The 16,226-nt window shown below is 35.6% G+C and overlaps 3 protein-coding genes across 3 annotated transcripts; 1 reads left to right on the top strand and 2 right to left on the bottom strand.

Moving 5' to 3' along the window:
- Positions 1-760: 760 nt before the first annotated feature.
- On the bottom strand, positions 761-5,621 carry LOC140817597 (cell division control protein 48 homolog D-like). Its single transcript, XM_073177376.1, has 9 exons — positions 5,422-5,621; positions 5,092-5,257; positions 3,784-4,012; positions 2,588-3,358; positions 2,282-2,499; positions 2,120-2,191; positions 1,728-2,009; positions 1,281-1,640; positions 761-1,188 (listed from the first exon to the last, which is right to left on the bottom strand). The coding sequence occupies exons 1-9, from the start codon at positions 5,448-5,450 to the stop codon at positions 895-897; spliced, it is 2,421 nt and encodes an 806-aa protein (XP_073033477.1). The 5' UTR covers positions 5,451-5,621; the 3' UTR covers positions 761-894.
- Positions 5,622-6,865: 1,244 nt separating this feature from the next.
- On the bottom strand, positions 6,866-8,796 carry LOC140817584 (UDP-glycosyltransferase 86A1-like). Its single transcript, XM_073177349.1, has 2 exons — positions 8,135-8,796; positions 6,866-7,790 (listed from the first exon to the last, which is right to left on the bottom strand). Exons 1-2 carry the CDS (start codon positions 8,697-8,699, stop codon positions 6,898-6,900), a joined length of 1,458 nt encoding a protein of 485 aa, XP_073033450.1. The 5' UTR covers positions 8,700-8,796; the 3' UTR covers positions 6,866-6,897.
- Positions 8,797-10,333: 1,537 nt separating this feature from the next.
- On the top strand, positions 10,334-12,083 carry LOC140817590 (uncharacterized). Its single transcript, XM_073177363.1, has 3 exons — positions 10,334-10,591; positions 11,662-11,740; positions 11,814-12,083. The coding sequence occupies exons 1-3, from the start codon at positions 10,440-10,442 to the stop codon at positions 11,877-11,879; spliced, it is 297 nt and encodes a 98-aa protein (XP_073033464.1). The 5' UTR covers positions 10,334-10,439; the 3' UTR covers positions 11,880-12,083.
- The last annotated feature ends 4,143 nt before the right edge of the window (positions 12,084-16,226 follow it).

The following is a 16,226-nucleotide window of genomic DNA, read 5'->3' as shown; positions in this document are numbered from 1 at the left end:
ATGGCTTCTCTTGAAAACAACCAAATAAACCACGCAAGCACGGGCTTCAATCTGGGATCCATTACTTACCACGTACTCAAAAACCTATAAACCCTCTTGAATCATTCTGTTATCAGCGTAAACCCTGAATAACATAGCGAAAAACTTAGCTTTAATTTCGGTTTTTTCGCAATTCGCACTCACTCACAAAGCAATACCAGAAAGTGGGCGTCTGAAATTATCAGCAAAAGCCAGCCGCACTCGATATATTCTTGGCCTCGGCAAATTTCCTAACTCCAAATAATCGCAAAATCAGTGTTATACGAGGTTCAAGACTCTTGTCTTTGAGGATTTTCGGACGAGTTTTTCCACACAAATCTGAAAAAACGCAGGCCATAAGAAGCGGGTACTCGCGGATTCGATGATACGAGGTTGGTTGTGCGGGAATGCACATTTGGTATCTGAGATGATAAAAATGGAGGGATTAAGAGGTTGAATTAACCCGGGGCTTTGGCAATTGAATTGGCTATCAGTTCGATTTTGAACAAAAGTTGGGGCTGAAAACTTGCTTCGCAGCGAGGTTATATTTCGGATGAAACATTAAGAACCAACTTCTGCAGTTCCACACTTGGGTCGAAAGAGAGACTGGCGGGGGGACCAACGGCGTTGCCGCCGTGTATGTAACTTGGAATGAATTATATTAATTTATCAATAATCATCACCGTTGATCTAATATATTGGCATGAAAATCAAAATACTGAGTATATTGTACGACACAACATTTGGATCATCAAAAAACTAAAAATATTTCTCCGCAAAAGAGGGGAATCACCACCAGAGCAGAATATATGATTCATGGTACTCTGGCAGAAGCCAACATTTGGAGGGTTCCATTAGCTCATTTATAAAATATAGCTAACTATACAGATCATCTTCATCGGCAGCAGCACTTTTGGGAACTGCGAAAGGGTCTGTGGCAGCAGCGGCAGCACTGTTCTCAGCAAACCTGAACTCTGTTCCAAATCCTCTAGATTGCTGCAACGTCTGAGCAAATGCCTGATACTTGCGAATATCTGCATCACTGACGCTCCTACGTGCAAACTTCATCGATTCCTCGAAATGGGCTGCCTTGATCTCAGATACCTCATCTTCACCATCCTCTTCCATGGCCTCCGGATTCTCGCCTCGTCTCCTCTCCCTTTCAATGTCCTTCGTACCAAGAGAATACAAGAAAATACATATGAAACTTCCGTCCATTGATCAGGCGTTGAACGGAAAAATGGAATGTAAAAAATTCTTACCTTCTCAATGTTCTCTCTGATGGCGTATTTGCAGGCACGTTGGCATATTTCAGTAATGTCAGCACCGCTGAAGCCTTGAGTGTACTGAGCTAGGGCTCTCAGGTCGACATCTTTTGATACTGGGGATTTTCGTAAGTTTGATTTGAAGATTTGATAGCGAGATTCAGCGTCTGGAAGAGGGATGTAAATCAATTGATCAAGACGACCTGGGCGGAGGAGTGCAGGGTCGATTATATCAGGCCTATTGGTTGCACCGATAATGAAAACCGTTTTCTTGGCATTCATGCCATCCATTTCAGTCAGAAGTTGGTTCAATACTCGGTCTGCAGCACCGCCTGCGTCTCCGACACTACTTCCTCTCTGCAAGAAAAACGGGAGAAATCTAATTTAGGACAAATAAAAACCAAACCATGCATAGGAACTACCTACACGACCCATAATATGCACCTGGGTTGCAATTGAGTCCAACTCATCAAAAAAGAGAACACAAGGAGCGGATTGGCGAGCCTTGTCAAAAATTTCTCGAACATTGGCTTCACTCTCTCCAAACCACATGGTGAGCAATTCAGGACCTTTGACACTTATAAAGTTTGCTTGGCATTCATTGGCAATGGCCTTAGCCAACAAAGTCTTCCCACAACCGGGAGGGCCATAGAAAAGAACACCCTTTGAAGGGGACATTCCGAACTTTTCAAACTTCTCAGGATGCTCCACTGGATACTGGACAGTCTATAAGGCACACGATGTCAAAGATAAGTTTAAGAAACTATTCAAACTTTGAATATACTAGAAGTTGTAAGCACACAGAAGTTACAGTTCATAACGTGAAGAATAGATACCTCTTGGAGCTCACGCTTGACATTTTCAAGGCCTCCAATATCTTCCCAGGAGACATTGGGAACTTCAACAACCTATAACATCCATGAAGCATATTATCATATTTAGCATTCAAACTAAACAAAGATCAGACAGCAACAAAAAAGTGTGATATCAATACTCACAGTTTCACGTAGTGCGGAAGGATTGCTAGTTCCAAGGGCAGTCTGGAAATGTTCGTTGGTGACAGCCATGGAGTTCAGTATCTCTGCATCAATGGAATCGTCTTCCAAGTCAATCACATCCATCTTCTCCCTGATGCATTGGAGGGCAGCTTCGGTGCACAGAGCGGCTAAATCAGCACCAACATAGCCATGTGTATCCTTCCCAATTCTTTCCAAATCTACCTGTGAAAGCAGATAAATCAATATAACTAAATCATAGTGTAAACTAAGAATTGTATGACTCAATCAAAAGTTAGAAATTTGAACTTGCATCATCGGCAAGCTTCATATTCTTAGTGTGGATTCTAAGTACTTCCAGACGACCAACTTCATCAGGAACACCAATGTCTATTTCTCTATCAAATCTCCCAAACCTTCTCAAGGCAGGGTCAATGCTATTGGGACGGTTTGTAGCACCCATGACAATAACATGGGCACGGGACTTGAGTCCATCCATCAATGTCAAGAGTTGAGAAACAATTCTTCTCTCCACCTCCCCATGTGTTTTCTCTCTTTTTGGAGCAATTGAGTCGATTTCATCAATGAATATGATTGAAGGTGCATTTTTCTCAGCTTCTTCAAATGCCTTTCTGAGATTGCTTTCGCTTTCTCCTGCCAATTTAGACATAATCTCTGGTCCGTTAATACAGAAGAAGAAAGCACCGGTTTCATTGGCCACTGCTCGGGCTATTAAAGTCTTTCCAGATCCTGGGGGTCCATAAAGCAGTATTCCTTTTGGAGGTTTGACACCAATGGACTTGAAAAGCTGTGGGTGCCTTAGTGGCAGTTCTACCAACTCCCGAATCTGAGCCATCTGTTTACGGACACCACCTACATCATCATAGCCAACATCATCCAATCGATCCTCATCCTCCCTTCTTATAGGTTCTCCCTCACAGAAGATCTCAGTGTCGGGAGCAACTACACAATACTCCGGAGGATCCGTCTCAATAACTTTGAACTCCACGCTTCGCATTCCTCCCCTTACAAGAAACAGGTCACCCTTCCTCACAGGGCGATATGCCTCGAGGAAATAAGCTGCACAACAAGAGGAAAACATGAATTTCCATGAAAAAAATAGGATAATGGTTCACAGAGTCGGTTCACACTCAACTGCACCAACTTCACATTACCTAACTTTCCACAGAATTGGTATTTCTTCGAAATCTTAAAAGTGGAAAGTTCATTTAGAATTACAATTAAAGTTCACTAAATTCAATAAAACTAAACAAAAAATCGCATAATTGTCAATCACAAGATTCAGCGGGTAAATATTTTGCATAGTTAACAAATTGTATTCACATATCCAACATAGGTTTTAGTTCTTGGTTGAAGTAAGAATGCAACATGTCTGATTACTTTAAAGATTGAATAGTATTGAAGAATGAGCAACATTTAAAATCAATGAGGCAGCTTGACAATATACAAATGTTACTACATGTTTGCATGTGTGGAGAACTTACGTTTTAGGTAAGCATCAAAAAGATTTCCAGTGACACCTTCAATTGTGTCATCCACAGGAAGAATGTGAACACGCTTCCCATACTTCACATCAGCACATTGATGCACAGAAACCACATCTCCTAGCCTAACCTTGAGGTTGCTTCTGACAACTTTGTTCATCCGGATCTTTGGTTCATCACACGTGTCGTCGGCAAGGGCAATGCAGATCGTATCCTTTCTTTTCTTCCCCTGTAATCAGATACACAGTATCACATATGTAAAGCCAAAAACTGAAATCAGTGAGCAACATATATACGTGATCATGTACTAAACATTTAGAGTGCTTAAACAGTATACCAAATAATAATAGTTATTGACAGGAAAATCAAGCGCTTAAATCACAATACAAAAATCTAACATACTCACTCGCAAATGCACCCCAAGTTTTTACTATCAGTAATCTAAATGAATTATGAACTCAACCAAAACTGTACAACAGATAAACTATAGCCACCAAGTAAATCTTCCATTACATGAATGCAATGTTACAATATCCCACTTTGAAATATAACTAATAAAAAATGACTTATAAACAAACACTTGAGGTACACCACCCAATAGATAAGCCTTTTAGGAGACCTCTATTGGATTTATAACCTAAAATTGGTACTCTCGTTGAGAGTCGACGTTGCGGAAGAGGCGACTTAGAAAATGGCTACCATCGAATCAAAGCAGCAGCTTCCTTCTGGTAAAACTAATATAGAGTGAGTAATAAACTCTTCAGTTTACACCATCCAATAGGCTAAGCCTTTTGGGATGGATCCCTATAACCTAATAGCATTAATTACAAACACAGAGAAAGTTAAAAGATGAGCCATGATTTTGAAACTTTTCATGAACATTACTCAAACTCTTAAACATTTTTCAGAGATTAGCACTAGAAAACATCAATAAAAGAAAAAGAAAGAAAGAAAGAAAGAATATTGATACAGAAAGAAAACACAAGTGTACAATACAACAAGGCAACAATCCTTTAAAGACCGAATCACATCCAAAACCCCCAATCAAACAAGAAGCAGCTATCGCCCACCAGCCACCCACCAGAAAAGGTTGAATTTTAATGAGTAACTTTCTAAATATCCATGCTTTGACCCCAAAAATTTATTAAACCCGTCCCCCTACAAAAGTTTTGTCCCAGTTCCCCTCTCAATTTTCTGGGTCGTCCCTGCCCACGACAACAAAATCTCAAATGTAGTTCATCCCTCCAACAGCATTTTTCAAGAAAAAGGAAGTTGAAATGGTTAAAAAATAAATAGGGGAAATAAAACCTTAATCAAGATTGTGTCACCGCGGAAAAGCTGAAGTTTTTCCATTGTTTCAGGGTGAAGAGACACCACCGAATTGTCGTCGTTGACAGCTTCATCCACTACCAATCGATTGGCAGCCTTTTTCTTCTCCAAGATCGCAGTACTAAAATCTCTCTTTGTACCCTTACTGCACATCACATAACAAAACCCCCGAAAAAATAAAAATCAGAGAAACCCACAAGAAAACATCAAAGACCCAACAAGAAAGAAGAAGAACAGGAGATATATACATGAACAACAATCTATAAACAAGCAAGAACACAAATCTAAGAATGACGGGAAAAAACTCACGAATCGGAAGATTCAGCCTGATTGCTCATGGCGTTGTATGATTGTGAATCAGATTAAAAGAAAAGATTTTTCGAGTTGCTTCGATGATGCAACTGAGAATAATATGCTATGAATTATGAAATCTGCAAAGATTAGGGGGATATATATAGTGAAGATGGCGCAGTTTCTTGTTTGGAAAGAAAAGGTTAATAATTTTATACTAATTTCTATTGGACTAGATGTTTTGCTTTACCATTTACCAAGATGGAAGATAAAAGGTGCAACTCTTAGATTTTTTCTGATAGAAAATTAAGATTTCAGATTTTACAAAATACATTTTCCATAATTTTAAAGCTTCTCTTCCTTAATAATACATCAATGGCTTATATATATATATAGACACACACGCGCGTCTATAGATACATGGAGCCATAAAATATTTTTTGTCCTAAATATATAGATTTTTTTACACAAATTTAGAAAATTGTTGGAAAACAAATTTACATACAATCTACTTGATTTAACTCTATTTAATTTATTCAAAAATAATTACATGTTTTTTGATAATTAATAATATGAGTATATTAATAAAACTAATAAAATATACTTCTAAATATAGAAACGAAATTATATATTTGAAATTTTATGAAATTGTAATAATTTATTATTTCACAATTTCATTAGCAATTTATTTATTAAAAAAATATAATATTTTATTATATTACAAAGAGAACGTCTTAATGACCACTCCAAAATTGCAAAACTACTCTTAATTTTATTTAATCCAAGAGTATTTATTTGATAAATGATGACTTATAAAAAAATCGAAAAATACTCAAAAAAATGACAAAAACTTGTGTGAGATGATCTCACGGGTCGTATTTTATGAGACATATCTTTTAATTGAGTATTTTTTATGAAAAATATTACTTTTTATGATAAGAGTAATATTTTTTATTGTGAATATCGGTATGATTAACTCGTATCACATATAAAAATTCGTGAGATCGTCTCACAAAAGATCTACTAAAAAAAATTAGGAGATAAAATTAGTGTACGCAATCATTAAGATTAGACAAATTTGTTTTGAAATAGATGGTCCAAATCAAAATTTGTGATTAATATGTGAAAGCTATGTAGTAACTCTCTCTCGACAAGAGAGGTTGCTGATTCTAATTTTGGTTTTTGGATTCGCGATAATTTCTGGACTCGATATAAAGTTTATATGGTAAGTGAAATATGCACGTGTTGTGTATTCTAGATACTAGAATGTTCTACGTCATTCTCAATTGGTCCGCACAGTGAACTTGGGCCCTATAAAAAAGATAATATTGGGCTAGCTGAAGATAGTGGGCCGTCCATCCACAGCTCTTGATGGAAATAATACAAGGCCCAAATTGTAGCTTAATTTGCGTGAGAAGTTTTCTTTATTTGAAAATGAAATTACTGATGGTTAAGAACATACTGACCAGAGAAAACTAACAACTTGAACTAAAACTAGTTACATGCATGTATTTTAGGCCTCAAATCCTCCAAAAACCGCACAAGATTCTTCTCCGAAGACCCGCTAGCATCCAAAGAATTCCGCAGTATAGTCCTCAATTTCTTGCTCTCCTCTCTGAATTCCCCACACATCAACCTTTTTATCTTCCTCGTAACTTCATCTCTCGTGACAGATTCACCTTCGCAAAGATTGATCCCAATCTTCCAATCATCAACCACCAATTTCCGATTCGTAGGCTGATCATAGAGAAACGGATAACATATCATCGGGACACCATGGCACATACTCTCCAGCACAGAGTTCCACCCGCAATGTGTTAAAAATCCTCCAATACCGGGGTTGGATAGCACGGAATCTTGATCACACCATGGCACGATCAATCCCTTCTCCTTCAGTTTTCGCTCCAACCCACTAGGGAGCACGTTCGTAGCATCAGAATCTATGACGATATTTTTTCGAACCACCCAAATGAAGTTTATGTCTGCAAGCAGAAGCCCTTGTGCTATTTCTTCGATTACCTGCTTTGTTGTTTGAGCTAAGCTGCCGAATGAGACGTATAGAACGGAGGCAGGAGGCTTAGATTGGAGCCATTCAGTGCATTCTGTCTGCTGTATCAGGGATTTGGAGATCTTGATGTCTGTCGAGGAGAAATTTACAGGGCCGATTGCATAAGTGGGCAGGATTTGGTTGAGGGCTGGCACAGTTTTGGGTTCTAGTTCTTGAACTGTGTTTAACAGAATGAAATCTGCATTTTCAATCTGCTCCAATGCTCGGAACACGAGCTTGTGCACCACTGTTATGTCCGTCTCGTGGAGAAATGACATCAAGTCCTTTGTGCTGATCGGGTCTACTCCCGGGACGTAGGTTATGGTGTCATCACTATTCTCTAAAAAAAATCTCATCATATTTTTATGAAAAATATAATTTTTTTGTTCTACATGTATAAATAAGATTACAGTACATTATATTACAGAGTGCATTTGAAATTATAAAATTATCCAAATAAAATATATATATTTGAACAAATTCATATTGATCACGGTATTGAACAGTTTTCAAGCATGCGCGTTGGAATAAACTCACTTGTCTCATAAACCCGAAAGCAGGAAACTTAAACCAAATGAAGCTACTTATTTCACTATCCCAAATAAACACGTACTTGCGCAATAAATATTTTCATAGTAAAAGCAGCCAGTAAGGAAAAACATACGCAGCGGAAAGAAACTGTACCCTTTGGCGGCGGATAGTGTCCATTTTTTCTCAGATGATCCAGATGATACTCCAGTGCAAATACTACAGCCGACTGTGTCCAGAACAAAACATTAACCAAATTATACTTCTTCGCAATCTTGGGATGCCACGAATTAAAAGTGTCCGTAATCAAGAACGGTTTGTACAACGCCGGCGAATCGCACGATTTTACTATATTTTCCATAAACTCATCGACTCGAGCTACGAAACCTTCGAGCAAGTATTCCCAAAACTCAAACACATTTGTCTCTCTATCAAAATCAAGAGGGAAACCATCGCTCATCGTCATGTATCGGATGTCCAGGCCCGATTTACGTGCCTCGGAGAAGATATCAGTATCAGCATCTGTGCCTGTGCTATCGTTGGAATAATTTTTCTGGGATTTTGATAACAAGTGGTGAACGAATTCTGTGTTAACAAATGTGATTGTGAAGCCTCTGGAAGCAAGATTTATAGCTAGATCAACGAGTGGATTGATATGGCCCTGGTAAGGAAGTGGAATCACGATTGCATGAGGCCTGATTAGTTCAGGTGTTTGAGCCATGATTTCTGTTCCTTGGGATAAACGGATGATTTTTGTTGATTGAATTCTACGATGATTGTGATTGCTATATACTGATTAAAGAATGAAATGATGCCGCAAAAAACACTGGAAATCTTGATATAATTAATCTTTTTGGGCTCGCATGCAATATGTCTTTTCCCTTACCTGCTGCCGGCGAGTCTGTAAGCAATTGGCTGATTTTTTCCTTTTTTTCCTCTCTCTTGTTTATTTATTTTGTTTTTGTTTTTGTTTTGTTGTTTCCATGTAAAATAGCTTTCACGAGTCAATTTAAAATTTGTGTCCTTATGTCATCGATCAGCAAAGGATTTTGATGTATACTAAAAAAGTTATACTGTACTAAAATTTCTACAGATACGTTTATCGTTAGATACCAATTTACTATAAGATTTAATCATAGTACTTTCACATTAGTAAAATATCATAATACTTTTAATCATAGTACTTTCACATTAGTAAAATATCATAATACTAAAATTTGTCAAAATATGGAGTCTCACAATAACGAATATATTACATGATATATGTTGCATGGGATCTAGCATTTTCGTAATCTTAAGATATGGTTTGATTCATGAAATAAGACGAAAAATGATATATGATATAACAATGATAAAATCAAAATATATGGATAACTTTAATCTTTCGGGTTTGAATGAAACAAAAATATATAATCATTTAGTTTTTTTTTATCTTTCATACCATAAATGTCTAGATGGACTCGATTTCGATTAGTGTACTTTCCTATTGCAACACTCCGACGAATTTTTCAACAAATTTCGAATTTTTTCACCGTCAAGTAGGGGTGAGGAAAAACTCAGTTTAAACTTTAACCAAAGTAAACGATTGGCTGGGCAGTTGGATTTAGTTTTTTTTTTTTAATTATCTATTCGATTTGATTTCGGTTTTGAATTTAAAAGATCGATACACATTTGGGCCTAGTTTTACTTTCAAATATCAGTTATTACTTATTTTGAGTCGGGCTTTAAAATAACAACCAAATACCCAAAGCTACAGCTAGACCACTACACAATTGGGCACCACACCGTTATCTAAGTGATGTTGTTTCTTCTTAAGAGGCTTTATCTATTGTTTGATGCAATTTCATGAGTTAATAAACAATTTTTCAGTACGTCTTCTGTTAGACAATCTCACGAATCTTTCTTTGTGAGATAAGTCAACCCTACCGATATTCACAATAAAAAATAATACTCTTAACATAAAAATAATAATACTTTTTCATAGATGATCTAAATAAAAGATCCATATCACAAAATACGACCCGTGAGACCGTCTCACACAATTTTTTGTCCAATTTTTATTAGTTTAATATCGCCCGTTCCGCTATTTCGATTCTGAAATTCTAAAAGACATAGTTGATTAGACAATGTAACTTCATGGATTTAGAAATCACTTTTTATTAGTTTAATATTTCAATGCACGATATTGATATTGTAACACTGTCGAGTTTTTGAGAAGTCGATAATAGTCATTTTCTAGGTCGTATTTAGAAACCACCCTCAACGTATTGCATCAATTTTAAGATAGATTTAAAATGTGTTTCATCTAAAAAAACTTACCTGTCCTGTCAGTGACATAATCTGTAAATTTAGAATTTGGGGCATTGTAACACACCTTTTATTTTATCACTGGGAACAGATAAGGCCGGAACCACACAGTGTACAGCGGGAGGAAGCGAGCACCAAAAGTGGGTTCTTTGAGATGGAGAAGTACTTTGGGAACGCATATCGGGGCGACGAGGGTGTTCCGCACTCAGGCCCCGAACGATTCATGAACATCTGGATCGGGTCCGCCGCCTTCTCAGCCCTAACCTGGTTCAATCCTTACATGTGGCAACTCTCCAACCAGTTCAAGTACGCACAGCTACACCCTTTTCTCCTCGCTATATTTGCTGTTCTAGGATTTTGGTCGGTGGAATTGGGTGATATGTTGTTGAAATGTTTTTGAATCAATTATCCTTGATTTTTAAATAAACTTCCATCTGCTGATTGGATTTGCGAATGTTCCCTGCGGAGGAAATGCTTGCTTCGTGGTTCCGATGGATTATAGCAAATTGATGAAGCCTTTTTATCTTTTTGTAGCTTTTATATCATTATTATGGTAGTACGGATGTTGAGAGTGTGCAATTTTTGTTGGAAAAAGAATTTTATGCTGCGTTTTTTATTCCACTGGATGAGATTTTCTTTAAATAATAATTTTGTGCTTGTGTGTTGGTAATATTTAAACGAATACGGTCATCTTTTGTTGAGCGAAAAAGTAAGTTTTGCAAAAATTGTCTTTCTTTTGGCTGTGTTCGTAATGTTGAAGTAGAGTTGTTAGTTCAACTTGATGGTTTTAGTTTTTGCCACAAAACACTGCTTGAACATGTGGATTATTATTTGTGAGGCTGGTTCTAACACAATTTTCCAGACATAGCATGTACAAAAGTTAAAAATTTCTCCTCAGGACGGAGACCTAGTAATAAAACAACTTGATCTTGCGGAGGATCGCTGTATGTGTGGTGAGATACACCTGAAGGTTTGGATCAAGGGAAAACAATGACATTTTTTATATGGATAGGAGCCTTTGCCAAAGAGGAGTTGTCATGATGGAAGTTATAGAGAGTGATGTATCCTGATATTTCTAGTGAACCTTCCTCAATACGTTTATGAGAGTTATGTTAATTTGCTTCTGAAAAATGAAATTCCCTTGTTATTTTCAATATATTGCTCTTCTATGAAGGATTTTGTTGTTTCTTTGTTGTTATGAACTGAATCTTGACTGGTATTTTATGTGGTTTTTGAATTCCTTTAACTCGTTGCATTTACTCTCTTTTTTTCTTTTTTCCCCCTCAAAACCTAATCGTACAGCGTTATATGCTCATTTCTGTCATGTCTTTTGTATGTCTTTCCAGTTCTTATGCTATCTTTATTTTATTCCATAGTTGGCATGACAAAGCAATGTTATTTGAGCACTACCACTGGAAAAAAGCAGCGCAAAAGAATCAACCCTACGAATTTAAGGTACTCCGTCTAAAATTTGAGTTTCAAAGTCTTTAGTGTCAGTTCCACTCTGATTCACTCTTCTTCTTGACAGTGGAATCAAATGAGCAGAGAAGTGCGAGACTCGTACTATGTCAACTGGCCAGTTTACTTCCCTTGATTTTCTCTTCCAGTGGCTCGAGTTACTCTGTTGAAAGCTTCTAAATTCCCCTGATCTCACCCTTCCTCTTTCTGAGTGCAAATAAATAGAACATGTGAAGAAAGAAGACGAAAGGTTGCGTCTGTAATGATCTTTCATGTTTTTAAGGATTGCTGTTCAAACTCATAATCTCTTTTTTACCATCTATCAAAGACTTTCATATATTGTTTAGTTGCCATTTCCTTCGTTGCTCTGATTACATGACGGCATATGTTATTTTTGCTCGTTCGACGTGCACAAAAGGACAGCCTTTCGGTTCCTCTTCTCACCTTCTGCATAGGTGTGATTTATGTAAGCACTCAGACTAATGCAAGACCATCAGTCATCTCATTGGTAAGGTCGAGTAATCTATGCCGCCATGTATCAATGCTAACCAAATGGTCCTTCGACCAGCTATCTATCTTGATATTGCTAAACTACATAAAAATAATCCTTCATTAGAAAAATTAACTCAAATATCAAATTTTTCCTCGCAACGACTACAACTCGTTTTCGGTAGCCTCTTTTTAGGTGCAGTATTACCAACAATTTGATGCGTAAATACATCTCGCTAACAGACATGATCAGGCATTTACTTATTTCTCGATGGTTATTTTTGCAAATAAGTACTATTACTAACAAAATTTGTATTAAAGATTATTAAAATGTTGACGTTTAAGCTCGTGTACGGCTTGACAAAACAATCCAAGCATATGAAGAGAAAATGGGAAAGTCCATCTCCTGCCGAAGGAATAGTATAAAGGAAAAGGATGGGCCGATGGAGGCGAGCCCCATAGAATTTTAAAAACCTTGGAAAAAATTATACTCTTTTGACCTTTTCCCGTGAGTGGAATTGGACCTTTCCCAAGCTTATCACAAGTGGAGGCTAAGTCAACAAACGGCTGAAATTCTTATAGAAACGAATTCAAAGTCATATTTACCATTAACACTTTCACATATTTGTGAAAGGAAAAAATTAAATTAAGATAGGAACATCGTTATTGTAAAACAATTTTATTTTTTAAATATAGATGTATTAATTTTTTGCTCCATTTATAAAGATAATGTATAATTCCCTATGTTGTATAGGTTTTATTTTTTATTTTCGGTTTTTCTAAATCGATCGACTAATTTTTAGATTTAGTAGTTTTTTTTTTTGTTTTACTAAAATATCTGGATTAACTCAGGCATGTAAAACGTATAACAATTTTTTGAATGAATTAAATAAGAATAAAATAAAAATTTGATATTTCAATTATTTTCAATCAGTGGGACATGGAAATTGGTTTATATATAACTAAAGTCACGGTTTGATCGATCGTGTAGATTAGGCATCCCTTTCAAACGTCGCCGTAACGCCAAGTCTGCATGACATGGACTGGACCCATCGTTTGACTCCCACATTTTTAAATCTTTTATTTTTATAAAATTATTTATATATTCGACCAAATTCCAGAAGGCCAATCTGAGCCTCACACGTTTTTACCACCTTCATAAATAAAAAAAAAAAAAAGGTAAAAATTTGTGTGAGACGGTTTCACGAGTCGTATTTTGTGAGATAGATCTCTTATTGGGGTCATCCATAAAAAAATATTACTCTTTATTCTAAGAATATTACTTTTTATTGTGAATATTGATAGGGTTGATCTGTTTCACAGATAAAGATTCGTGAAACCGTCTCACAACAGAGCTACTCAAAAAAGAAAATGGAAATTGAAGTACGGGACATATTTTTTCATTTAAATCTATAATTTTAGTAAAACCGATTATAAATTTAATCGAATTGCCGACATAATTTAGTTGAAGGTCATTATAATTGTTTTTTATTTTTATGCATGTTAGAATTTAATTTTTCCTACCGTCTTGGGTAGCAGTACATGCTATGTTGTATTTGGAATTTTACTCGAGGCGTCCAAGGGCTACGAAGCACCTTGTACGTACCCTCGGCAGCATATAGTATAGAAAAACTCGTTTCGGATTAAATAAATATGTACATTGATCTTATAAGATCAGCGTAACATAATTTCTTTTTGCGTTTGGTTGGAAAGATTTCAAATAACTAATTTGAAAAGTTGATTTGAATTCATAGCAAAAAAAAAAAAAAATACTTGAACAACACAACAGATTTCAAATCCTTGATGTTAATTATTATCAAAATGGATACGATGGATTTGAGATACAGATTTATATTAAATTCACTCAAATATTTTAATCACAATATTCGTATTCTACGAAATTCAACTTAATTAAGTAAAATTGAATCGAGATTATTTCTTTTTAACATGTTACATTGAATAGGAGTAAAAAAAAATAGATAATATGATACGTTTACAGAACTGGAAGGGAGGGGGGTGGGGGGGTGGTTAGGAAATGTTGAGAATATTGGAATCTTTAGCCCCTCGTTGAAATTGATTATATATATATAGAGCAATGATACCCTGCACACTCTTTTCTTGCACACCTGTGGACGCCTGCTTACGCGGCACGCCCACAACCACACAAAATTTTTTGTTTTGTTTTTTAAAAAAAATCTGACCAATCATGCACCGCCACGTAGGCAGTGCTCATGATACCCTGCACACCTGGTGTGCAGGGTAACAAATTCGTATATATATATATATATATATATATATATATATATATATATATATATATATATATATATATATATAAGGTATCCTAAGGATGACTCATGGCATCATCATATATGCACAAAAACATTGCAATCCTTAGTATTCCTACCCACGTTATTAATATCAACAAGATTATCGCAAATAAATAATCGAATAATATTAAAAGTATAACCAATATATCGCAAAACGATATTTATAAATATTACAAAATCATGACATAAAAAAGCAAATAAGTTATTCTATTGTGATATGGCCGTCTTACTGACCTATATCATTGATACAGATCGAATTGATCCATATTTACATTGATATTTTTTTTTATATAAAAAATAAATTTTTTTATCATTGGGTCGGAATATATATATAAGAATGAGAATATTTTATTAAATGTCATATCTTTAAAATAATGATGCCATCCGTGTATTTTCAATAGGTGATAATTCACAAAATAGAAGTCAATGTTTCTTAAACAGATAGGATAAGTTTCGGAGACACATAATACGAGTAGGACTCATGTGACGCCGTCTCACGGATATTAAGTAGTGAGACGGGTCAATCCTACCAATATTCATAATAAAAAGTAATACTGTTAGCATAAAAAGTAATACTTTTTCATAGATGACCCAAATAAGAGATCCGTCTCACAAATATTACCCATGAGACCGTCTCACACAAGTTTTTGCCTAATACGAATACATTTTTTTAAAAATTATTATGGGGACCACGTAGGTTCATTTCACCCTACCTTGTGTGGCACTGCCCCCATGAGGTGATCAAAGGCCCAGATTTACACACACATACACCCCATGAAGTGATCAAATGCCCATATTTAATCACCATATAAAATCAATGGCTGAGATCCTGTGAGGGCACTACCCCCACAGGTAGCATATACTCTACCGACAACGTACCTAAACGATACATAAGTGCTAACTGCTAACCTTCCCCACTACAGAGAGAAATTAGGTCTCACCTTCCCACAAGTTCAATAATTTATATATATTTGTATTATTATTTTTTTTAAAAATAAAAACAGAAAACAATTTCAGAAGAGATGAAATCATCGAATCCAAATTTCTTGTTTAAATTAAAAGTCTACGGAATTTTCTAAATTATCCATTAATCGAAAAAATTGAATTTTGTCTATATATAATATAAAATATTTAGAAAGTCAAACAAGTTGCTACACATGATTCAAATATTTTATTAGCAATAGTCGCTAAGCAAACGCATCAGAATCATATTTTTTATATATATTATCTTGAATTTACACAATTTAAAAACATGACAGATTTAACATCGTAGAGTAATTCTTTATATTGTCACTGCACTTTTAATTTCGAAAATGTTACCAAATATTATTTACACCTTCCAATTAATTTTACACAAAAAATCATGTGAGACAGTCTCACGAGTAAATTTTATGATACAAATATTTTTAACTGAGTCACCTACAAAAAAGGTTACGATAAATTATTTTTTAGTGAAGTTGCTCGATAACAATTAATTTTCAGAGTTGCCAAAATTTAACGTCGTTTTAGTACTAATTAGGTTATCAGTGCCATGCATAAATCAGCTTTTAGATGTTGTCAAAAGTCAAATTGATTTTGTCATATTATTTTCCCGATCGACAATTTTTATATATTAAGAAATACCAGAGTTCAGGTCTAAAGTCCAATTGTAGACTAGAGAAATG

Source organism: Primulina eburnea, chromosome 2 (genome assembly GCF_022965805.1).
Source record: "Primulina eburnea isolate SZY01 chromosome 2, ASM2296580v1, whole genome shotgun sequence".
Classification (NCBI taxonomy): domain Eukaryota; kingdom Viridiplantae; phylum Streptophyta; class Magnoliopsida; order Lamiales; family Gesneriaceae; genus Primulina; species Primulina eburnea.
The sequence above is the reverse complement of the archived record's forward strand: the minus strand, read 5'-3'. Positions and strand labels throughout refer to the sequence as shown.

Bases quoted from the DNA above. Each gene is read 5' to 3' on its own strand.
- LOC140817590 (XM_073177363.1), top strand. From the start codon at position 10,440: ATGGAGAAGTACTTTGGGAACGCATATCGGGGCGACGAGGGTGTTCCG. The intron at 10,592-11,661 runs GTACGCACAGCT...TTTATTCCATAG, and splicing joins CAACTCTCCAACCAGTTCAA to TTGGCATGACAAAGCAATGT. The intron at 11,741-11,813 runs GTACTCCGTCTA...TCTTCTTGACAG, and splicing joins ATCAACCCTACGAATTTAAG to TGGAATCAAATGAGCAGAGA.
- LOC140817584 (XM_073177349.1), bottom strand. From the start codon at position 8,699: ATGGCTCAAACACCTGAACTAATCAGGCCTCATGCAATCGTGATTCCA. The intron at 7,791-8,134 runs GTACAGTTTCTT...GATTTTTTTTAG, and splicing joins ACACTATCCGCCGCCAAAGG to AGAATAGTGATGACACCATA.
- LOC140817597 (XM_073177376.1), bottom strand. From the start codon at position 5,450: ATGAGCAATCAGGCTGAATCTTCCGATTC. The intron at 5,258-5,421 runs GTGAGTTTTTTC...TGTGATGTGCAG, and splicing joins CAGGCTGAATCTTCCGATTC to TAAGGGTACAAAGAGAGATT. The intron at 2,010-2,119 runs GTATCTATTCTT...TGTGCCTTATAG, and splicing joins TCAAGCGTGAGCTCCAAGAG to ACTGTCCAGTATCCAGTGGA.